Here is a 19,355-nt window from a genome sequence, read left to right on the forward strand (position 1 = left end):
AAATAAAAATAAATAAGAATATTATTAAGCTGAAAAAAAAATGCACACATAAAAAATATATTTGCATGTAGGAAATATGGTTACATATATGAAGAAATATATTATTATTGTTCTAAAGAATGAAAGACATTTTATCAAATTTTTTTTAACTTTATAAGAAATTATTTTAAAGTAATGAATTTCATATCCTACATAATATTTTGTGTACATATCCTATATAATATTTTTTATACATATCCTTTTTTATAGTACTATAACAATGTATTAACAATTTTATTAACACTCAAGAGAGTGAGTAATAAACAACCTATATGTTCTTTTCAAATGTATAAAGTATGGACAAAATAGGAGGATATAAATTATCTATAAAGAAAGAAAATGCACACACTATTTCTAGTGAAAATGATGATAAAAATAAAAAAAAAAACTTTTGTTCAGGTGAAAGTTTGGATAAATATGATATACTATTGATACCAGAATATGTTCAGGGTTATTATGGAGAAAAAAATAATATCCTTAAATTTTCTTTTAAAAAAATTATATATCCTTTCAAAAATTTGATAATTATATATGACCTACTAAATCAGTCTCAGTCCATATTTTCTAAACATACTAATGAGGTAATTTCAAATAAAAAAAATAAGTACTCTCTTATTTTATGGACATACATGTTTATACGTACCTATATAGTGATATGCTTTTTATTCAAAAAAATGTGTGGTTATCCGTATATAGCTATGCATATATAGTTTATCATTTTCTTAGTAACTTATCAGGGTTAATTATTATTTTTTAATGTTTTTATTTGAAAATTATAGGTTGTGTTGGTAAGGTGTAAAGAGTGTTACAAAACTGCTTTGAGTGTTGAAGAGTTAAAAGATAGTGTAAACATATATATATGGAACAAGACTAATTTAAAAATTTTAATTAATATAAAAATTAAAAAAAAACATTTTTTAGACATTGAATATTTGAACAATACTAATATTTTACTTTTATGTAAATGGTATGATAAGTTAATATTATTTGTATTTTCCATAATATTATTTAAAAAAAAAAAAAAAGTAAAATTGAGAAAAAATGGAGTTTATATTATAAAATCTATAGACGATTTTTATATAAAAAAGTCTGAATATATGAAAAACAAACTAACCAAAAATACTTTTAAAAAGCTATCTAGCAAAATAAAAACAAGTTTTGGTTCTACTAAATTGTTGAAAAGAAGATATCAAAAAAAAAACAATGAAAATAGTGTAAGCAAAGTTAAACATGTTTTAGCCACTATAAAAAGGAGAAAAAATAGACATATGGCTTGCTTAAATAATTATACAAACATAAAGCAAATGCCATTATATAAGAAAAATACTTTAAAAGAAAGGAACAAAAAAATATACATAAGAAAGATAAAAAAAGTAGACACCAATTTTTATTTTATAAAAAATTACGAAAGAGAAGGTGTGTGTTTTTTTTGCATACATTTTGTAAATATGTCATATAAATGGAAAAAAAATAATAATATTTTACTAAAAAACTTTAAATTATTTGTAGACATTAAAAATACAATTTGTATATTTAATAAAAAAGAAATATTTATGTATATTCTAAAAAATTGTATCCTTTATGAAAAATTAAAATATAAAAATTATAAATGTAATTTTTTTTCAAATAACACTAAGTTTTTTTTAATGAACCAGGGTTATCACTTTTGTTCTATTTTATATATGACCTTGTTCATAAATAATTTATTTTTAAATTATAATTTCGAAGAAACCAATAAAATGGATAAAACTAATGAAAAAGAAATTGATACAAAACAAAACGGTGCAGACAAGTATGTAGAACATTTTCCCAATGACAATAAACTGTGTAGAATGAAAGAAAAGGAGAGCAATGAAAACAACAATATAAAAGATAAATATATAGACAAGGAAAATAGCTCACTAGAAGAAAGTAACCTCGCTTTCACTTCACTACAAAATAATATAATACAAAAATATGTAATGCCAAAACTGGATAATTTTTTAAACACAGAAATATGTGTAGTCGAAATTGTCACTTTTTTTGTTATAGAAAAAGACGAAGATATAAGTAAAATTATTAGGCTACAAGAAAATATTGAAAAAAATTGTACATGGAGAAAAAAAAATAATAAAAATGTCGAAAAAACGTATGAACATATCATGCAAAAAAAACAAAATAAAAAAAAATTAAATAGCTGTTTAAAAAAATATTTAGTTGTTGGAACAGAAGATGGGATAATTATAGTTATAGATTATTTAAAACCTCATAAAGTTATGCATTTAGAAAAGATATGCAATGAAAATATTATTTCTATTTTTGTTTTCCAAAATGATATATTAATATTGACAGGATTAGGGTTTTTATATTTTATAAATGTTCATAATTTTTCTACATATAAATATGTTGATATATTTGAAATATTAAATGGAAAATATATAAGCCGAATAAAATGTGCAGGAACTAGCCAAAGTTTTTGTTCTAATAGCTCGATAAAATATGATAGCTTAAATTATTTTAGAGAATATGAAGAAGAACAAAAACAAAAAACGGCTCCAAAAACTGCCCCCAAAACTACGATAAGAAATAGTTTTACAAATAGAAAAATAGACATCAAAAAGGTTAAAAATAAATGTCTGAATATAAAAGATAACAATTTTATTTTATCGGAGAAAAAGAAAAATTCTGTTTTGAAAAGTAATCAGCCAAATCATGAAAATGTAAAAAAAAATTCTGACTTGTCAGAAAAAAAAAGACTTCCAAAGGCTTACAATAATTTTAATCGCTCTAATCGTTATATATGTTCAGGTATATTGTTAGATATTTACACATTAGTAATAGGGACTTCGCTAGACGAAATTATTACATATAATTTACTAACAAATGAGATGTATTTTATTTATAAGAAAAGTAAAAATATAAATTATTTTTTATGTGAAAACAATAATATTATATATAATATTGGAAACACGTTATATAAAAGTAGCTTAAATAATTATGATAATAGTTCTAGCTTTTTAACTATACCGAATATATGTATAACCGCTTTTGTGTTTTATTCTGATATATTATTAATATGTGGTACATTGAAAGGGAATTTATATTTTTTTAGTATTTCAGATGGTACTGTAAAGGTTGTAAATAAAGTGGATAAAAAAAAATTCATAGAGGAAGAAAAAAGACTTATGCTTAAATCCAAAAATAGTCAAAAAAAAAATTATGATAATGGATGGGAAAACGAAAAAAACAATGATATTATCTTTAGTATTAATAAGTGTATTACCAAAAATTTAAGGCAATGGAATTTTATTAATTATACAAATCATAGTAACAGTTTCAATGGTACTGTAAAAGAAAACGATAAAATAATAGGGCTTCTTTTTAATAGGTCAAAGACAAATCTCCTTTGTTCATTTAGACATGGTATATTTTTATTACGACTAGTTGTAAGAGGAAATGAAAAGGTCGACATAAAATGTGTACGCTATTTTAATGTTAATAATATTATGAATATTAATTTGGTTAAAGATTTTGACAACTTGTTTTTTATAACAACAAGAGAAAATATTGATATTGAAACTGGGTCTAAAAATATTATTAACAATAAAATTAGTATCAATCAAAAGGAAGAATATAAAAAACATGTAATGGAATATTTTTATTCTCATCATTTATGTTCGTTTAATTCCGTAAAAATAAAAAATAGGAAAATGGATAAGATTTATTTTAATATATTATTTGAAAATACATGGCTTTATGAATTTTCTTACTATAATGATGAACATTTTATTTTATTAGAAAATGATAATAAAACTTTTGATAACGATAAAAATAAATGTATAACATTCTTAAACCCATCTACTATTATAATATATTCATATTCTGTCAATAGGTTTAATAAAAAATATTGGAAAAGTAATAAAATGATTCCTAAAAGATTATCCCCAAATGAACGAAATAATTGTTTGAATTTGAAAAAAAAAGAAAAAAGAAATTCAGACATTATTATGGGTAGTAGACAAAAACTGTCAGCATGTGGGTCTATAAATCATGGAAAAATATATAGTATGGAAGAAAAAAATACATTTTCAAAATATGGAAACATAAAGACTAGCTCTTTTTCTACGAAAAATATATCTAGCCATAAAGACAAAAATTTTTATGATAGCAATAATCTGATTTCATATAATAATAAAGCATCAGAATTTCATCAAAATGATAAAGTAAAAAATATAGATTTAAAAAATAGTTTAAAATTGAAAAAAGGAAATATTAATTTGATTGCAGACAGAACTAGCTATAATGAGCATGACGAAAAAAAAAAAAAAAAAAATTATACAAAATATAAAATTTTAAGAAATATTATACAAAAGAGAAAAAATATAGAACTTTGTAATTATAAAAATATAATTTATGAAAAAAATTATAAAGATAAACAAATATTAAATTCTATACATAGAAATAATTATTATAAGGAAAATAAAACAAAAGATCTATTTTTTGTATTAGACAAAAATGGTGAACAAAAACAAAAGAAAGAAGAACTACCATACCAGTTTAATCAAAGCGAAAATAAGGAAAATTTTATAACATGTAATAATGAGGAAAATATATTCACCAAAGAAATTGGTTGTTCTAATGGGGATACAGTAAATAAATCTAAATTGTATATAACGAGATACTTAAAAAAATATTTACAAATAGATATAATGGAAGAGAGTAAAAAAAAGAAGAAAAATATTTTAATAAATGTGTGCAAGAAAAATATGATAAACTAAATGAGCCACTAATAAATAATTGTATAAATGACAATAATTTTATTTCACTATTAAATAATTCTAATAGTGTTACAGATTTTTCATCTATCTATAAATATAGCAACATTAACATGGGCAAAGGAATGAATACAAAAAATGTTTTTTTTTTCAACACAAGATCAGGGATATGCCTTTTGAAAATAAAAGCACAAAAATAATTCTCGTACAATGTGACCAAATTAACTCTAGGATTATAATCGGTACTAAGAAAATGGAGATTAATAAATATGAAGAGCCTATTGGGAGGAATATAGACTTTCCTAGTATCACAAAAACCGTCGGAAAATATGGAAGAAAGAATATCTACCGAAATATGTATACAAATATGAAAATACCCTGGAAAAATTCTTTACATTTTAATAATTTTTATAACTGCAAATGTGCAAATAATATTATTGATAATAATTTCTATGCATATTTTATGACCCGAATTTAATAGACACTACAAAAGATTATACAAAGAAAAAAAATCGCATAACATATGATAATGATGTAGCACATTCTTATAATTTTCAAAATGGTGGGTATAGTAAAAATCAATTATTCAATTAAAAGGAAAGAATAGTAGCTAATTTGGTAACAACAATAGTGGGCATATACATAGGTGTGTATTGTATATGCATGTTTTGTTGTAAACTGCGGTGTAAGCTCTACATATGCTTATGGATACATTTAGACATGGAAAATAAAATAGGAATAAGTACTTTAATAGAGGATGGTCAAAATAAAAAATGTTGCATAAAATGCAAAAACCAAATTTAATGCCAACAATTGGAGATTTAAAAAAATGGTAAGCTATATTGATATTTTATAAATACAATGTTATTACATATGCATAGCTAAACTTTGTTTTTTTATGACTTGTTAATAAAATATTTGCAATGTTCAGAATATTATTAACAAGCAATAATAAGTGATTTAATCTGTGGCTATAAAAAAACTGTGTGCATATGTATGTAACCATAATATTCGTTTTTTTCTTAAAAAATATTAACATGTAAATCGTTTTAACCTACATTTTATTAATGGTATATAAAACTATAAGGATAGTGTAGCCTTATTTATTAAAAAACAGTTTTGTTACAAAAATAAGGTATAATTTATTATAAAAAATGAAAAAGAATGTTATAGTATTAACAAGGCTATAAAAATATCGTGGTGTGATAGTGTATACATAAGTAAAATGGGTATCGTTAACGCACACACAAAAAAAACTATTCGCTTTTCTCTCCCTATAAGTTATATAATAAAAAAGGCACAAGAATATGGAAAATAGGAATATGTAGCTATTTTATTTTAGCTAGCTAATTTAAAAAAAAATATGTATGAAATAGGGGTTTATTTTTTATATTATGATTTTGTTCATACTAAGGATAACATGTATATAAGTATATGGATAGTTATATACAACTATTTTTCATTGTTTAAGTTCTTTTGTTTTAACTATTTTGGTATGATATCAATTAAAAGCCTTTAAAGTAACAAAATTTGTATTTATTTTATATTAGTTAAATAATTTAATTGAATTTCAAACCATTTTACCTAAATAATAATGGTTTAAATTTTGTGTAATATTGAGTCATATTGCATAAAAATAATTTTATTTTATTTTTTTTTTTTGGTTAGCTTTTTGGAAAAAAATAGAAAAAAAAACTTAATTGAATTAAGCAATATTTACTTATAATGGTACACACATTTTTTTACTTTGATAATAATGAATATATATATATTTTTTATGGATTAGTATACATATTTAAATTTTATAATATATTAATATATAGTATTTTAGCCTTTTAGTTTTAGCATTTTTAGCACAGCTTTATTTTATGTTTACTTTGTGATTTTATTGCTTGATTATTGTAATTATAAATATTTCCATTTTTATTTTAAAATAAAAAATAATAATTTGGAAATTTATATCCTAACATATTTTAACCTTAAGATTAATTAAAAAATCATAGGGGGAAAATTAAAGTTTGCTGAAATAATTTTATATTTTATTTTTCTTCAATATATATTATATAAAATGTGATACTTTTCACCCTTTAAGAATATTCATGTATAATTAAAACTTTAAACTCTCTATATTTATTTATATATTTTTTATCGTTTTTCATTTTTTCGAAACATTTTATGACAAAAAAAATTATGATATGTAATATTATATATTAGCATTCTTAGAACATAATTTATAAGAAAAAAACTATTACTTTTTTATAAACTGTACTGTATTCTTATCGAATGAATGCTTAGATAGTATAATCAATTTATAAACAGTTTAAAGGTGGGATGTATTATCAAAATTTAGATTTGTAAATTAAAAAAAACATCCAATCAAAACCATAAATACAAAGTTATAAATATATACAAAATAATATTTGTATGTATATATAACAGTATTTGCACACATGCATATACTACTATTCTTGTGATTTTTAATTTTATTTATTATAATTATATATAAAAAAGCCTGTATAACATATCTATATGGTTTAAAAGAGTTTATAAAATTAAAAAAATGAAATGGGTATTATGAAAAGGCTACCATTGCAAATTCTTCTCCTGATTTTTTTTTGGTGCCATATTAATGGAAAGAATGGAGGAGATATTTGGGTAATTAATGCTTTGAGCATTGACGAGAAACAAAATAAGGACGAAAACCCAAAGGGGGACACAAAGCCAAGTGGAAATGAAACCGAACAAGGGGAAGTAAAAGAACACATAATAGTAAATGGAAAGGAAACGGAGCAAGCAAGCACGGTTATAAGCAAACCGGTTGAAATTGAGGTAGAGAAAAAGGGCACGATCAATACCCAAGAAACTGCAAAAGAAACAGTGAAAGAAACTCATGACAACTCTGTAAGTAGCAACTCGACAGATAGCAAGACTTCTGTTAGTGCCACCAATCAGAATGTTAAAAGTTCGGCACCCTCTTTCAAGCAGTCTTTCATACAGAATAGTGCGGAAACGGCATCGAAGAAAGAAGCCGAAAAAAAGGAGAGTACCACTTCAAATAATGAACAAGCAAACACAGCTAAGGGGGAAGAAAAAGGAAACCCTCCTAAGGTGGGAGAAAAAGGGAATGAAACTTCTAAAGATACAGAACAGTCAGTGGTTAAGGAAATAACCCCCAAAAGTGAAGAAAATATAAGAAAGGCTGATAATAACCGTTCGACATCAATATCTAGTAATATAGTTTCTTCTGATTCGAATGAAAAAAAAGTAGAAGCTATAGTTAGTGTTTCTACTGATAGTTCATTAAATAAGGACAATGTGATTAATATTTCTAATGAAGAAAAGAGTTCAGATTTATATTTTTTAAAAACATTATCAATAGGATCATCGATATTTATGCAATTAGTATTATTACCATCTGTATTTAAAATATTAAAAAAAAGATCAACAGGAGAATCAGATGGATTAACATATATAGTTTTATTTTTTTCGTCATTTTTATGGTTAGTATATGGTATATTATTAAATAATTCAGCAATTATATTTCCAAATTCAGTTGGATTATTATTAGGATTATTTTACACTATAATATATCATGTAAATTGTAAAAATATGTGGCTAAAACATAAGTTATATTCATATTATAAAACATGTGGAACTATATGTTTTATGTTATACATATTTTTATATATATTATCATATGATCAATATGAATTATTTGTCGGGTTTATGGCATTTATATCAAGTATAGTAAACTTTGGTGCACCATTATCATACATCCAAACTGTTATAAAAAAACGGAATTCATCCTTAATACCGTTGGAGATATCTATAGGAAGTTTAATCTGCTCATTTTTATGGTTAACCTATGGATTTATATTAAAGGATGTCTTTTTAATAACACCCAATTTATGTGGTTTTGTATTAAGTATATTACAAATAGCTTTAATATTATTATATTCTAATAAAGAGGTTTTAGCTAGCATGGATACAGAAATTACTTATAGTGAAAGAAATAATAATAATAATAGTACAGTTATTCAAGAAAATAATGGTTTTTTTAATGAATTTAATTTAGATGATGATTTTAAAATTACTGAAGTTCCAACCAATTTAAATAATTCTATTTTTGATACCCCTTATGATGAAACCTCTCCATTAACTGGCCATTTTGATATCCAGTTTAAGCATAGCCATTTGGAGAGACAAAATTACCTGAACAATTCAGAAAATAAAAAGAACAACATTAATTCAGTGCCATTTTAAAGGGCACGAAAATGTGTATGGAAATGTATGTGAAAATGTATGTGAAAATATATATGGAAATATGTATGGAAATATAGCTGGGAAGGGTAAAAATATAAAGTATAAAAAATTTCTTCAAATTTTTTGAGTGGTTGGTTATCCGACTTAGTATAATATACACAAAAGCAGTATTTATGTAGTGTTTTTTTTTTTTTTTCTCAAAATATATTATTATTTCATTCGTATATTTGTATGGCAAATTGCCTTTTAATTTGTTCATCGATGTTAAAGGGTTTGCACACATATTTATTTCCCTACTTTTCAATGCCTTACATATTAAGGTAGTTATATACATATATTTATGATTGCCTACCCACATATACACATATATGAATGCCCGTTATTACAAGCGTTATCGAGGGGTATATATATACCATCGTATTATGCATGTTTTATTCTTTTTCTTTTTTTTTTTTTAATAGCCTTTTGTTATAATAGTATTTATATTTATAAAATAACTTTTTTTTTATTGTTTATATTTGACGTATATATGATACATTATTTTATATTTTTTTTGTATTTTGTTTTTAATTTCTTAATAACTTTTATTATAGAAAAAAAAAATATAAAAATAAGTTTCCTCATTTATTTGATGATGTATATATATAAAAAATTATATTTGGTGCAACACTGGTAAAGGGTAATTTATTTACCCACACATTTGGTCCTTTTTGATTTTCATTTTGATTGTTTTATTTATTTTTTTATAAGAAACACTCTCTCTATATATATTAATTTTTAATATTATATTTATAATGGTATGGTAAAAAAAGTTGAAAATTAAAAAAGTATATATTTTTTTGTTTTTTTTGGAGTTGGTGGAGTATATAAGTAGGGAAGAAAAATTGCAAAAAAAAAAAAATAGGAAAAGAATAGAACAATTCTAAAGCGAGAAAATGATTAAAGAGAAAAAAGTGCATATGAATAATTAAAAAAAGGGAAAAAAATAAAAAAATAAAAATAAAAAAATGAAAAATAAAATTTAAACATTTTTTTTAGAAAGCCATTAATATTAATTCTACGGAATTATATAATACATTTTTTTAGCTTTCGAATTTTTATACATAAGAATATATTTTTTGTGTGTATAGATATTTTTTTTGTTTACTTATTTAGCTATTGATTATTTTTTTCTATTTTAAGATAAATGTGAGTTATAATTTTTTTAAAAATTTGGGGGGGTGTATAAATAAGTAATTGTAAAAAATATGATAAATTTAAAGGAGGACGAAAAAGATCCATACAAAGTAAAATCGAAATCTAAAAATGTTTTCTTGTTTTCTGTTTGTTTATTTGGTTATTTTTTTCTTTTACTTTTTCTATATTTGCAATTTGTTTGTCTCTTTCCATTTTTAGACCTATAGAAACAAGAGTGAAGTTCCTTTTGATCGAAGTAAAAAAAATAAACATAAAATATTTTAGCATCATTTGGTTTTAAATTTACATGAATTCAAGTCTAGAACCGAACTGTGTGAACTCTTCACTGATTTATTTATATAATTTATGGATAATATATATACATTTTTTTTAGAAAATTTTGACGACTTAAAAAAAAGCATTGAAAATTTACTAAACGATGAAAAAACAACATCTGAATTAGATAACATAAAAAAATCATTGTTAGAGTTGGAATTATCTACACAAAATAATAATGTAATAAAAATATATTAGGACATACACATATCATCCCTCAAACATGTATAAAGTTGGGTTTTTATATTATTTAAACAAATTTTCTTTTTTTTTATTAGGAATCCAATTATGTCCTTAACAAAGAATCATTAATTCGTTTTGATGATGAAAAAACGGTAATAAAGATTGCAAAAAAAAGGTTTACATTTTCATCAAATTTTTATATGTTATTAATTTTGTTTGTTTTTATCTACTTTCCAGTTCGAGGAAATAAAGAAGGAGCTTGAGAAGCAAAAGCGGATGAACAACTCTTTATCCTTAAAAATAAAAAGCATACACATAAAATTGAATAATATATATATGAAAAGAAATGAAGTAGAAAAAAGTATTACCGATAAAATTCGACAAATCGAAATTAAATATTCAGCATTAAATGAGGAAAGTAAAGAGGTAACAAATTAAGACAATAAAAAAAAATCATTTTGAGATTAATTTTGTTGTTAATTCTTTATATGTGCATCCGATTTTTGTCACTATTTTATAGGAAGACGATACTGTAGATACAAGAAACGATGGTGATTGCTTAGAACCCAAAGGGAATGAACATTTTGAAACATCAGAGAAAAACGAAATTGAAAAATTAAAAAAAGTTTTAAATGAATATGAAGAAGATTTAAAATGTTTAAAAAATGATAAAGAGAAAAAGTGCTATGAATTAAAATGTAGTAAAAAAGATTTAGAAGAAGAAATAAAAAAAAATAATGAATATACAAATAAAATAAAATGTTATGAGATGAATGCTAATATATATAAAAATGATAATTTAAAAAAACTTCAGGAAATAAATGAAATAAAAATAGAGTTAGAAAATTTAAGAAATATATATAATGATACATATGTGAAAAATAAATTATTATCTAATGAAAAAAATGAGTTAACCCTAATTAATAATGATCTAAAATTGGAACTAAAAAGTGTTAAAACCGATTTAGAGACCTCAAAAAATAAAGAAAATATTCTTAACAAATGTACAAACAAAATTCATAACATTCTGATATATTTAAAAAAAAATAATGATCAAAATTTTGAATATGAGACATTTGAAAATAAATTAGACAAAACCAATGATAAACTCCTAATAAATGCAGATAAAGATATCGATGAAATTTATTCATCCATACAAAATCTGATTAATATGAAAAAATATTACGAGGTATGCTATATAAAAAAAAAAATATAACTTTTTTAATATAGCAAATCAATTATCTGAGAAATTCAATAAGAGACCAAGCCCTTGTTTAGTTATGTTCATTTCCTAATTTGTTTACTTTTTTTTTTTACAGGAAAAAAAACAAGAATTGGAAGAAACTAAAAATGAAATTGAAGTTGTTAAGAATAATTTTATGGAACGGTGTAAGAGCTATGAAGAAATGAAAATGAAAATGGAAAAATTAAAACTTTTAGAAAAAGACAATTTAAAAATATGCAATGATAAAAAAAATGATGAAAAAAGAATAAACGAATTAAAAGATAAATTAACAAAAGAAGAAAATAAAATAATTGAATTAAAAAAAAAAAATTATTACAATGTTTTTAAATTAAAAGACTTTAAGGAAAAGGAACAAGATATGATTGATGAAATAAAAAAGTTAAGAAAACATATTAAAGAATATAAAATATGTTTTGAAAAAAGTAGAAAAATTAATAAAAATAAACTAAAATATATGAAAGGGAAAAATAAAAGATTATTAAACAATATACATGGAATAAATTTTGAATTAAAAAAATGTATAAGTAAAATAAATCAAATTAATAAAAACACAGAGAGTTTAAAAAGAGAGAAAGAAAATGTACAAAAAGAAATATATTTCATAAAAAAAAAAAATGAAAAATTACAACAGGAACTAAAAGAAATAGAAATAGAAAAGAAAAACAAAGAATCAAAAGCACAAACATTAAATAGTAATATATATAAAGTATGTACAGAATTAAATAAGCAAAATAAGGAATATAAGGAAAATATAAAACGGTTGTGTTGTTGTAGAGATGAGTTAAAAGATGCTCTTAAAAAAAAATCGTGTAAATTTATTTTATTAAAGAAAAGTTGTTATTATTTAAAAAAAAAAATCCAAAAACAAAATAATGAATTAAAAAAACATTTAAATATAATTAAAAAACAGGAGCTAGCCATAAGTAATTGTTCAGAACAAAATAAAAAATTAAGTGAAGAGTTAAAAGGACATGACTTGTTAATAAAATCTAGAGATAATAAAATAAAAATTTTAGAAAATAATTTAATAAAAAACCAAGAAATTAATCATATCCAAATCAAGGAAAATGCTAATGCTATTAGACATGGTGAAATGGAATTAAAAAATATAAATGAACAAAGAGAAAAATTACATGAACAAAACAAAAAGCTAAATGAGCTAGTCGACAATTTAAAAAGTCAGCTAATCAAAGAAGAAATAAAAAATACAGAAATGAATAAAAATATATACACTATTAAAAATGAAAACAAGCAAATTATACAAGATTATGAGCAAAAACTACAAAATAAGGAAACATACATAGAGAATATTAAAAATGAGTTAAAAAATGCCAGAGAAAAAATTGAGAAAGAATATGATTTGCACACACAAGAGGATAAAAAAATTATGAACAGCAAGGTAGAAAAGATGACCAATGAAATAAATGAACTAAACAAAATAAAAAATTCGTATGACGTTGAAATTAAAAAATTAAATTTACAACTAAAAGAGAAAGAAAGTGAAAATGAGAAATTGGCTAGTTCCCTAAAAGAAAAGGAAAATGTCATACAAGATTTAAGAAATAAAATAAAAGAAATTGAAGAGTGTGGAAAATTAGAATTGGAAAAAAAAGAATATGAAATAATGATAAAAAAAATGGAAGAAGAAAATAAAAGACAAAAAGAAGAAATTACACAAAAATCAAACCAAGACAAAATTGAGTTTGAAGAAAAAATAAAATCAATTCAAGAACATAATAAAGTAATGATAGAAGAATTGAAAAAAAAATGGAAAGAAGATAAGGAAAATTATGAAGAAAAAATAAAAAATATTAATGAAAAAAATAATAGTATCATTGAAAAAATTCAAGAGGATTGTAAAAGTCAAATAAAAAGAGTTACAGACTTATGTAATGTTAAAACGAAATCAGAAATAGATAGATTAAACAATGATGAAAAGTTACAAAAACAAATTAAAGAATATTCAATTATGTTAAATAATAAAGATGAAGAAATTAAAAATATTATTAATATGTACGATGAAAAATTACAATTGCAAAATGCTGAAATGGAAAATCTAGTAAATGAATGTGAAGAAAAATTAAAAAAAGCAAAAATAACTAAAAAACAAATGTCAGAGAAGGATAGCAAAGAAGACATAACGGCATCAGAGTCTGCCTACAAAGTTGGGGAAAGGGAGGAAAAAGTGGAAGAGAGGGAAGGTAAAGTAAAGGCGAGAGAGGACAAAGTTGTAGAAAGAGAAAGCAAAATAAAGGCTAGAGAAAACAAAGTTGAAGAGAGAGAAGGAAAAGTAAAGGTGAGAGAGGACAAAGTAGCGGAAAAGGAAGGCAAATTAAAGGCGAGAGAAAACAAAGTTGAAGAGAGAGAAAGCAAAGTAAAGGCGAGAGAAGATAAGGTGGCGGAAAGGGAAGTGCATGCAGTAGAGAAAGAAGCACACTTAATAGAAAAGGAAGCAAATATAATGGAAATAGAAATTGAATTAAAAGACAAAGAAGATAAAATAAAGAAATCACAAGATGAATTAAATGAAAAAAGTAAAATTTTAAATAATACAAAATTAGATAGACCAAATAATGTTACAGTTCAAGGAAATAAAAATGAATCAAACAGTGAAGGAGCAGGAGAAGAGAATATCTCAGATAAAAATAGCAACATAGAGGTCGAAGAAAAGAAAGAAAAAAAGAAAAAAAAAAAAGAAAAATCGAAAAATGGTAAGAAGGGAGAAAAAAATAATAAAGATGAATTATTGACGCTAGAATTGTTAGAAGAAAAATATCTTAACATACAAAATGAGCTAATAGAAGGAAAAACAAGTCATTGTGTTTACTTAAAATCTCTAATTAAAACGCTGGATGAAATTATTGAAATGCTTAATGCAAAAAAAAGCACAGCATTAGATACCCAAACACTAGATAACCAAACATTAGACACGTCCACATTAAATACTACATTAATAAATGATACAACAATAACTGATGCTATTAATACAATCAATTATGCTATTTCATCGTGGAACATATTTGGTGATACCAGCACAACTAATCCAATAGAAAATGATCAAACATTAGGAGAAGATATAAATTCAATTTCAAATTTTGATGAAAAAAGTAGTGAAGATTTAAAAAATATCGTTACCGAAAAACTTCAGTTAATTAAACAAATGATTGAATAAGCTACAAAAAGGGTTGTGTAAGTAAACAATTGATAAATTCGCATGTTGTTATTTTAATTAAATAGTATTTTTATCTTTTAAAAATTTCCGGTATATTTTTTCTGAAATTTGGTGTGCATATGGCCACCATTTCATTTGTTTATATTTTTTTTCGTTTTTTTAATTTTATTGTGTTATCATTATTTTTTTTACACTACGATAAAAACAGTATTTCAGAATATTTTTATTTTTTAAGCATATGCTTTCATTTTTTTTAAATTGAAAAAAAAGGTTTATATGATAAATGAAGAAGCGCTTTGTTTGTTCAAATAGTTTGCAACATATGGAAAAATATAGAAATAGCCAAATAAACAAAAAAATATAATGTAATAAGTTAATTAAAAATTGAATAAAAACATGTATGTTCATACAAATTTTAATAAAACATTCTAAATAGCTAGTAGCTGGACGAATATCGCATGAACAAGTCATGCAGTTTAGCAGTTGGCTATTGCCAAAAAAAACAAATACATAAATTGTATAATAATAATAGTGTGTGTGGCTTTAAATCTGGAGGAATTTACAAATTATGCGAACTCCGAAAAAAGAGGAATATTGTGGTAGTAAAAAGTATTTGTCTGATATTTGTTATATATATTTTTAAAAATGTTTTGGGAATTTTCTTTCTTTGTCTTGGTGTTATAATAAATATCTTCGTATATCGATTTTAGTTCTAATTTTTGCATTGCATGCATTCGATAATTATGTGACAACACCATGTAGAAATATTTTAAAAAAATATCAAGAGAAAAAATAGCTGTAATTCCATAATAAAAATATTGGGTGTATTCGTAAGAAATAATGTTAACTTTATAGTGAATATATATAAATAATAGTAGAGAAAATCTAATTAAAAAATCAGATAATATTAACAAAAAGTGTGCATTTCTTATATTATAATTTAGACGTAAATTTTTAATAAAATTATTTCCAATCATTAGTGTTGAAACTGAACATAATCCATGCATATATTTTGTGTTGATATATATCAAAAAGGAAGCTATTGATATAAATCCTTTATAATCTCCTTTGAATTTTTTTTTTGAATTGATTTCATTATTATTAAAAAAATTAAATTCACTATTTAAATATGTTGTAATATTTTGGGATATGTTATGATACTCTCTTATATTTAAAAAGTTTTGTAATTTATTTTTTCTTTCATCATTTGTAAATGGTCTGATAATATATCCAATAAATTGTCTTCCAGATAATGAGCATAAAAATATGTAAATGTTTCTGACTATTTTAAAAGATGGTATAACTGCGAAGCATAAGAAAAAAAAGGGGGCATACTTATCTGATTGATTAATATTTATTAAAAATATTTCAAAAATACTAGTATATGCTAGTAATAATAAAAATAGAAAATCTGAAAAGCATTTAACAAATATAAATAAAACAAAAAATACGACTTCAAAAAATGAGGATATAAATATAAAAGAGAAAAAGGATATGATTGAATTCCCTAATATAATAGACAGAGCAACAAGAAATATTATATTATTATTTTCAAATAATTGAGAATATATATCATTAGATGTTAGCATTAATTTTAAATTATATATATCTATTTTTGTATAAAAAAAATAAATAACTAAAGACATAGCTATTTTTCCAAGACAATATATAATATATGGTATCATTAATCGTAATTGATTTGGATATGAAACTTTTAAATTTGCATCCAAATAACAATGATGTTTTTCATTATTTGAAGTATTTATATGCATTAACTTGTTCATAATATATTTATTTCGAATTGTATTTTTATTTATATTTCGAATATCTAATATACTATTTTCTACAATCTTTTCAAAAGATTCTTTTAGATTAGATATCCCATTATCATCATTATTAAAGTCATCAAAATTTATTTTTTTGTTTATCTTTTTTCCTTGTCCCTCTTCTTCATCAAAATTTATTGAACGATTTCCATTAATGCGACTATTATGTGTGTTGTCACCTAAAATTGGGGTATCTTGTCCATTTTTAATATCAATCACATTATTTTTTATAATGCCATTCATAGGCATAATATAATTTTTTTTTCTATGCACTAAATTATTTAAATAAATGGGCTTACTGTTTCTACCCATCATATTGCCCATTGTTGTCTCATTATCTGATATATTTTCGAGTTCAGTCCCATTATTATTAGAAATGGTTTTTAAATTGGTGCTTGCATTATTAACACTAGTTACAGTATCATTGACTACACTAATTCGAGTATTACTTTTTGAGTTGATGTCTGAATAGTCTATGTCTTTTCTCAATTTTTTGAAGATTATATTACACCGTTTTATGGTAATACATTTAATTGGTATAAAACAAATATTTTTAATTAAAAGGGGCTGAAAATGTATATTTGAAAAATAAAATACTAATAAGTAAAATCGTAATATCATAAATGGGATATCAATTAATATAATTCCAATAACAGCAGCATGTTTTTTACAAAAATATATATCTCCTAAATCTAAATTTTTACTATTTTTTTCTGCAACTATTGATATAATAGGAAATGAATATCCATTTAAATAGACTGAAAATGATATTAAAACTCCTCCAATTATTTTTATCCAAAAATTTGTACTTTCAATGATATGTGGTAGTCTAAATAAGGTAAATAATAATTCAAATATATCAAATAAATCTATAACTACATGTAAAACTAAATCTTTATGAAATATCTTTTCATTTGATATAGTGTTTTCATCGGGATATAGTTGTTTATATGATTTAACTGATAGGGCTGTATATATAAGAGTACTTAAACTTAGTAATATAAATACTATGCTTTTGTTATAATAATCTGTTGTTGTATTTTCTAATATATCATTATCATTGAATGCAAAAAAATACATAAATATTACTTTAATCGATATGGAATATACATACAACAACCAACATGTTCCCCCCTTGATTGCAGCAAATGCCTGCGAGTTGTTGAAACACAACTGGATAAATATATATATATCAAACACACATAGTAGTAATATAAATTTGTTGTAGTGAAAAAGTATGTAATACAGCCATATTTGTTGAATTATGAATGTAGTCAAATTGAAAAAAAAAGATATTCTCCAATCGTCCAAAATTTTGGGAATCATTTTATTCAAAAGGGGATGAAATACTAACGAAAATACCCAAAAAACAAAACAAAAAAAAGCGCAAACAGAAAAAATATTGCTTGTTAAGTATAATTGTGCATGTATACATGTGTGTAAATAGCTAAAAAAAAATAATAGCAAAAATGTTATTGCTTGGCAAGGTAAAAACAAATATATATATATATATATATATTTGTATATGTATGGGATTGGCTAGTACACAGCTAGTCAGACGATAACACATGGAAATACAAAAATAGTGAAATGTTGTATACAGTATGTATGCAAAAAATTGATATCTGAAAACTCGATAATTCAAAAAAAGAAAAATTATGAGCATTCAGAACAAAATCGAGTATTTTCATTTAAAAATTAACATATATGAAAAATACAAAAAAAAAAATAATAAAATATAATATAAAAAATTATTGCCAATCAGAACAAATATGGGAACAACTTCTTTTTTTTATGAACAAATTAATTTAATTTATTTGTGTTGCAATATTTCGAAAAGGTAGTAAGTAGTAAAATATGGTTACTAAAACAATGGGAAAAAAATAATTTATTAATTTTTTGAATTTAAAAAAAAATTAGTTAATACTGTATAATGTAAGATATTTGGTTTTTCCTTACATTTACATGTAGTATTATAAAAAAAAGGAGAAAAGACACATTTTAAAATATTAATAAAGAAAACGTGTTTAGAATGTCAGTGAGTATTCCCCGTATATTATCTTAATTAATGAAAAAAAACATAAGTCCATAAATTAAACATAGTATACATATATAATTATGTAAACTTATGGACTGCTCTTTCGATTATTTATATATTTTTTCTTTTTCCCAAAATGCGATCCGTGATTTGTATGTAATTATTATAAGTTTTCTATGTATGGAACTGTCGGAAAAATATTTTGTTAAAAAAAAATGAATTAAAGAAAAAATTCGAAATAATATATGGAGAGATAAGAATGAGAGTAAAAACTTTGTGTTAATAGGTCCCCGAAATTTTAAAACGAAAAAGGAAATATGTC

The 19,355-nt window shown here is 22.9% G+C and overlaps 4 protein-coding genes across 4 annotated transcripts; 3 read left to right on the plus strand and 1 right to left on the minus strand.

Moving 5' to 3' along the window:
- Window positions 1-335: 335 nt before the first annotated feature.
- PVVCY_0301410 (conserved Plasmodium protein, unknown function) lies at window positions 336-4,796 on the plus strand (the record flags this gene model as incomplete). Its single annotated transcript, XM_037634886.1, has 2 exons — window positions 336-620; window positions 819-4,796. 2 exons carry the CDS (start codon window positions 336-338, stop codon window positions 4,794-4,796), a joined length of 4,263 nt encoding a protein of 1,420 aa, XP_037490114.1.
- A 2,562-nt stretch (window positions 4,797-7,358) lies between these two features.
- Window positions 7,359-9,056, plus strand: PVVCY_0301420 (MtN3-like protein; the record flags this gene model as incomplete). The annotated part of the gene is made up of 1 exon (XM_008628351.2): window positions 7,359-9,056. The coding sequence occupies one exon, from the start codon at window positions 7,359-7,361 to the stop codon at window positions 9,054-9,056; it is 1,698 nt and encodes a 565-aa protein (XP_008626573.2).
- Window positions 9,057-10,303: 1,247 nt separating this feature from the next.
- PVVCY_0301430 (autophagy-related protein 11, putative) lies at window positions 10,304-15,169 on the plus strand (the record flags this gene model as incomplete). The annotated part of the gene is made up of 7 exons (XM_008628352.2): window positions 10,304-10,342; window positions 10,452-10,488; window positions 10,627-10,748; window positions 10,847-10,903; window positions 10,989-11,177; window positions 11,272-11,940; window positions 12,071-15,169. 7 exons carry the CDS (start codon window positions 10,304-10,306, stop codon window positions 15,167-15,169), a joined length of 4,212 nt encoding a protein of 1,403 aa, XP_008626574.2.
- Window positions 15,170-15,735: 566 nt separating this feature from the next.
- Window positions 15,736-18,075, minus strand: PVVCY_0301440 (conserved Plasmodium protein, unknown function; the record flags this gene model as incomplete). The annotated part of the gene is made up of 1 exon (XM_008628353.2): window positions 15,736-18,075. One exon carries the CDS (start codon window positions 18,073-18,075, stop codon window positions 15,736-15,738), a length of 2,340 nt encoding a protein of 779 aa, XP_008626575.2.
- Between the last annotated feature and the right edge of the window lie 1,280 nt (window positions 18,076-19,355).

This window comes from Plasmodium vinckei (genome assembly GCF_900681995.1).
Source record: "Plasmodium vinckei vinckei genome assembly, chromosome: PVVCY_03".
Lineage (NCBI taxonomy): Eukaryota > Apicomplexa > Aconoidasida > Haemosporida > Plasmodiidae > Plasmodium > Plasmodium vinckei.